Raw genomic sequence first — 6,190 nt, 5'->3', positions numbered from 1 at the left:
TCCGATTATTGTTAGTGTCATATTGAATAATAAAAATACAAAAATATCATATTTTTTTGATATTTTTATTTCTTAGATATCACAGCTGAAAAATAAAAATATTTAAAATCGCCCTGATTATTCCCTACTAAACTTGTTGATCAATCATAATCCGTTTACAAAATTAAAATATGTTAAACCAAATTCTTCCAGTTTTGTCTAGCATATTGGTCTAAAAGTCACTTTTTTTTCATCTGCTGCAGCCCCCTTAATATATTATTTATGTATTTAAATCACATTCATTTGATGTTTTATTTTTCAGTGTATAATAATTAATTAGTCTGTTCTGCAATAAAGTTTACACACATTGTTATAAAAAAAATACCTATTGTTGTTATATATTACTTAATATTTTTATTGTATCCATGTTATGGTCATTACAACCAAAAAATGGTAATGATTCTGTACGCCAATTTCGGTATATATAATTTAATTTTTCTTGGTCTCATACAAAAATGTATATTCAAAAGAAGTCTACAAACAAGACTAGTGTTGGGTGCTTGATGCATCACAATGCAGTAAAACTTCAATTGATATTGAATTTGATTTCAAAGCAATAATAAATTACACAATTCATAACATTTAAATATCAATATATGTGTTTTATAGGAACGTGTATTCAAAGCAAAACCTGAATGATTGAAGGTATACCGCAGTAAAATGTGAAATCACAATTAATACAACCTAAATGTTATATTCTACACCACTCAAAAAATGTAAAATAGGTGTAATATTGATTATTTATTTAAAAAATCTAAATAGTGGCAGTTTAACCATGCGGTTTTTGTGTACGGAGTTTTGTCTCTATTTACTGGTAGGCAATAACACTTTATGAAAAGTAATGGTATAAACTAAATGTCAAAATGGGATATGTAGCTGAAACAACTGTATATATTGTATAAATAGTATTTCATCAGGGTAGTTAATAACCATGCATACTGCATAGAAATTCATTAATATTAAACGCAAAATATTTTTAAGCATAATTGTTTAGTTAGAAAATTTAAACAGAGTTAAATTGCTTCTTAAATGAACCAATGGGAAGGGGATTTTGAGAAACATAGTGAAAACTATTATATTTTTTATTTCAAACAGTTTAACCATAAATAATATTATATTTTAATTTTATATACCTCATTACTAGTTGGCATCACATATTTTGTAATCCATGAAGATGGTGCCCATAGATATATCTGACAAACCGTAGCAGCAAATGATGCATCTAATCTCTAGAAAATATTATATTTTATATTATATTGGTTATAATACAGTTATGACAATACTTGGATAAATCATAAAAATGCTAAATAATAAAAATTAATTTGAAAGATTTCCTACCTTAGATGTTGATCTCTGCAATAGTGAGTGAATTAATGTTTGTATAATTAATGGTATGTCACTACTAAATGCAGGAAGATCTTCTTCCTTGTAAGTAGAATTGCGCAACAATGGAGGTTTACCTCTTTCATAACTATAAAATGGATTATTATCAGAAAATATTTCATATGCCATAGCACCAACAGCCCATACATCTGCTTTTGAATAATCTATATATCCAAATGTTCCTGGTCGAGCAGTGACAACCTAATAATTAAATTCATATAAATAAGGTAATTTAATATTAGTACCAATTTAATACTTCTGGTGCCATCAGCGCTATATTTCCTCCACGATCAGTGTCAGCAGATTTATATGGAAGATTAAGTCCATTATCCTTATCAGCAAGACAACACCCAAAATCTGTAATGACTAATGCAGGACATACATCATTACCTTCGGATACATCTAATAAGATATTATCAGTCTTCATATCCCTAAAATTACATTTACAATACAAATAAATGTACTGTATAGAGAATATTTTAAATATATTTATACCTATGTGCCACGTTTTGATTAGACAAATGAGAAACAGCTTCCAATAATTGAGCGAGCAGAAGAATTTTATCTCTAATTTTCAGTGATGGAGCTTTAGATAAATACTGTTTCAAACTCATGTCATACCTAAATCACAATAAAAGTGTGTTAAAAATTTGATAAGTAATTAAATATAAATAAGTTACTTTTTCATCACCAGAAATAGACTCATGTTCCGACCATAACCTTCTGGATTTATTCTAGTTGGTAGAGCTTGAGGATATAATGTATGCGAATCAATCAACTCTGGCACGTAATCCGCAAAGCACAAATGCATCATAACAATGTTTGGGTGTGGTGATAATTTAATTAAATTTTGATCATAACTATAAAAGAAAAATCTAAAGTTCTTATCATGCACATAGAAAATATATATGCAACTGATTATTTTCATGTGCACATTTGATAATTACTGACTATTTTCAAGCAATAAATAAAAGCTAAAAATAGACTTAACCCAATAGGCCATTGCTGATCTGATCTAGAAAAATCATGTTGCACACTACGAGATGGAACCGTTTCTCTACTCATGGCACGTAATATTGACATGGCATTACTTTCAGCATCATAATTAAACATCATTTTCACAGCCAAAGGATACATTGTATTTGATGACCCTTGCTTGATTACGTCACTTGGGTCTGTAAAGTAAAAATAACGTTCTAGAGAAATAATGTTTATTACAAAATAGGAGTTTATACATTTATTTATCAAAATTATTTTCATATTTTAACACGTCTATTAAATCTAATATATTTTAAGTATTGATAATATCCATTATTATTATTTAAATTTTCTTAGTAAAAAAATATAAAGTCGAAATAAAAACCTTTCAAATACAATGAAATGTCAATAATATTTAAAATAATTTAGTTATAACTTATGTATAAGTTAAAATATATAATTAGACAAATAATTTAATAAATAATAAAATCAGTTTCAATTTAAACCTATTATAAAATATATAATAAATGTTAAAATTAAACCCTCATATTTATCTATTTTCTTAATTGTGAATAATTTGAGTTGAGTTTTACATAATTACTTATCAATAGAGCTATTGATCCCACCATGATAAAATAAAATTGCAATATGATAGATTTGACTTATTAATAGCAAGTATTAATTAAACATAACTTATTAATAAATGTTAGAACTAGATACCTCTGTCCTTTTCAATTTTTCTTGCTTCGTATACAACAGCATTATTTCCTTTAGCAATAACAGATCCTAATTCAAACTGCTTCAAACCCAAAGATGAATTTAATTTCAGGCGTTCAGCAACTGTTAGGTTCTTTTGCATACGGCCAACTGCTTCCTATTAAAAAAGTTAAAAATTATAATGGCTAAAGAGTATACATTTTGAATAATTCACACTCAATATAAATAAAGTACTCACTCGAATTTCCCAACAAACGCCTTCCAACTGATTTTCATTGGTTAACATACCATTACCAGAAGCTAGACTTACTCCAACTAGTGCGAAAAACGGTCTTGAGTTACCATACATCAGATGCCTGGCCGTACGCCTTCGCAAATCTGCTGACAGCGAGTTGGTTACCCGGCTCAGCAGGTTGTCGACGAACGCTCTCCTGGCGAGGTTCCATCGGTTCTGCCAGCCGGAACTCGGTGAACTATTGTGGCTGACAATGGGATTCAGCGCTTGGGTGTGAACGCCCCGCGGTGCCACCTTGGTGCGCACCAGCAATCTGATGTCATTGGTACGGTTGAAGCGCAACAACGCCGTACCATTTCTGTAAAATACGCTGACCGTTAGCCGTACAGACATTCAAAACACCGATGAGCTACACAGACGGAACTGCCGTTACGGATTGTGTGACTATCGAAACGCATCTGACGTAGCGATGTACAGTCGTACAGATACTGAACTACAGAAGTTACAGATGTAGTTATGTTTTTAAAAATAGAATCGTTTTTGGTGACATTGATTCGCGACTCACTTAATCTGTTGTTGATGTAGGTGAACGTGTATACTGTCGTTTGTCCTGTGTAGTAGTTGTATTTTCGTTTTCCGAACATAAACACAAATAAAATGCAAATATTACTCACCGCTGATTAGGACAAACATATGTTTAGATAAGAAAACTCTCGACAAAACGTAACAAACGTCGTGATTGGGACGATACGTCATGTGAATACTCAGCAGGTCTTTTTTTTTTAATAGTGTAGATATTCTATATAATAGACCAGCGAAAAAAAGTACGATGAAAAAAAGTCCGGTGAAAATTTATAATCGTATTATAAATTAAATTGATACGTAAAAATATTTATTTTATATTAAATAGTACATAAATTACCTCTGACATAAAAGTCCACGAATAAGAGTCGGGTAAAAATGTGTAATATTTATATTAAGTAGGTACACACCAACACAGTAAAATTACAATACAAATTTTAAAAAATTACATTAATTATGACATTACACACCAAATATTACTTACTCTATTAAATAAAATATATATATTTAGCGTTAGCCTATTATAACCTTGGCCGTTTCCTAATATTTATTCCAACTATATTGAGTTAAAAACTCGTCAACGCCTAACTTAGAGTTTTTAATGTTGAACGTTTCGAGCCTCATATTTTTTTGATCGGTTTTCGATATTTTCATTTTTTTTGTCCCGCGCTACTTGGTGCAATTTTTGCACTATTGGCTATACGGCTCCAACCTAGAGTTTAATTTTGCGAAAAAAACGCCCATATATTGTTGTATGTCCTACAGTGTGTGAACTGTGAAGCAATTGTTCCACGATTCACATAATATATAAGTCACTTAAATGCTTGTTAGGTTTCCGAAAATAATCATTAGTTATTTATTTATGCCAAATAGTTACGTAATTACGTTATGACGCCACTAATGCATTATTATTTTCATAATTTTCATAACCTTAATTAATTAATAATTTTAACATTCTCATTAAACGACTCATCTATGCACTGAATACTTGCGTAGTTGCAATGAAAAAAAATCGGGCTAATAGAACTTCAGATATGGCTATCCAAATATATCACCTAATTGCGTACCCCTATTTTAGACATATAGTGGTTGAATTTAAAAAATATCTTCGTCTGAGACGTCTCCTACCTATATAAACTATACCTTCCTGGCTTCCTGCCAAATGTCAGCTTCGTAGATCAAGCAGTTTTCAAAATATCGTGTTGATTATCATTTTGTTTCGCAGAAAAACAAATTTATAGCCATGTAAAGCCCATCAACATACAATATGATTATTTAGAAAATAAAATGTATTCTATCCGTAATAGGAGTACACACACAAACAAAGATAGCACGCAGTCTCTTCCGGCCAAAGCCGTTGTCTGAAATCTGAATAAACTTTTCATTAAAATATAAGACAAATATATTATATATATTATGTGAATGCCGAATGGTACTTTATAATATTCACCTCGTCACTCACATCTCCATCCGGTCGCCGCAGCCGATGCTGACACGTTTATTCCGAGCAACTCACCCGTACAGTCTCGGCCACCAATATGGCAATATATCACTATTGTCCATCACTGATATCGGTTCTACTCCGGAAATGCAAACGCATTCATGTATAATCGATCGACAGTAGTCAGATTCATTAACCCTCATACGCACAGGAGCACAGCGATTGCCATTAGTGAATACATACATAAATATTACATAAATATTAAATAAATACATACATTTACATAAATATTTATAGGTACAATGTATATGAAAAGTACGAATCATAATATAGGTAATGTTTATATGTTTATAATTGTTAATTCATATCTTACAGGTAATTTATTAATAATAATAAACAAAATACAATCAAAATTATAATTTTTAAGTAGAATAAATTAGTTCTCTTAAATGTAAGATAAGTACTAATATAATTGTATACGTATATAGTATATCAATTCGGTGTGCAGTTCGGTAGGCTTATGAAAGTCAGATGACATCATTGCAGAAGACACATCTTGAATATATATAATTTGTGTATATGACCATAAAATTCAAACAACTCTTACAAATGATCTTTTTTGCCAACGTCTATAAATCAATAATTATTAATTACACAATACATACAATCACAATACATATAATCACAATCTATAGATATATACGAAAATATGAAATTTCGAATACATACAGTAGTTATATAGTACGGCCAGCGAAAAATGAGCCGCGATTGTAGCGCCCCAAGTGGCTTTTTTCCAGTAGGGCTATCTAAAACCT

General features: G+C 30.4%; 2 protein-coding genes across 2 annotated transcripts in view; both read right to left on the bottom strand.

Moving 5' to 3' along the window:
* Window positions 1-4,109, bottom strand: part of LOC100169003 (serine/threonine-protein kinase PINK1, mitochondrial) — a 5,212-nt gene extending 1,103 nt beyond the window's left edge. The window contains exons 1-8 of the mRNA XM_029491287.1: window positions 3,356-4,109; window positions 3,121-3,274; window positions 2,414-2,597; window positions 2,103-2,282; window positions 1,918-2,043; window positions 1,679-1,853; window positions 1,378-1,623; window positions 1,173-1,268 (exon numbers count right to left, since the gene is read on the bottom strand). Of these exons, the coding sequence (XP_029347147.1) occupies window positions 1,173-1,268; window positions 1,378-1,623; window positions 1,679-1,853; window positions 1,918-2,043; window positions 2,103-2,282; window positions 2,414-2,597; window positions 3,121-3,274; window positions 3,356-3,745 (1,551 nt within the window). The 5' untranslated portion in view covers window positions 3,746-4,109. The remainder of the gene's footprint in view (window positions 1-1,172; window positions 1,269-1,377; window positions 1,624-1,678; window positions 1,854-1,917; window positions 2,044-2,102; window positions 2,283-2,413; window positions 2,598-3,120; window positions 3,275-3,355) is intronic.
* Window positions 4,110-5,723: 1,614 nt separating this feature from the next.
* Window positions 5,724-6,190, bottom strand: part of LOC103309387 — a 6,349-nt gene continuing 5,882 nt past the window's right edge. The window contains exon 4 of the mRNA XM_008184680.3: window positions 5,724-6,004. Within this exon, the coding sequence (XP_008182902.1) occupies window positions 5,903-6,004 (102 nt within the window). The 3' untranslated portion in view covers window positions 5,724-5,902. The remainder of the gene's footprint in view (window positions 6,005-6,190) is intronic.

The sequence above is a fragment of the Acyrthosiphon pisum genome, chromosome A3 (assembly GCF_005508785.2).
Source record: "Acyrthosiphon pisum isolate AL4f chromosome A3, pea_aphid_22Mar2018_4r6ur, whole genome shotgun sequence".
In the NCBI taxonomy this organism is placed as follows: domain Eukaryota; kingdom Metazoa; phylum Arthropoda; class Insecta; order Hemiptera; family Aphididae; genus Acyrthosiphon; species Acyrthosiphon pisum.
The sequence above is the reverse complement of the archived record's forward strand: the minus strand, read 5'-3'. Positions and strand labels throughout refer to the sequence as shown.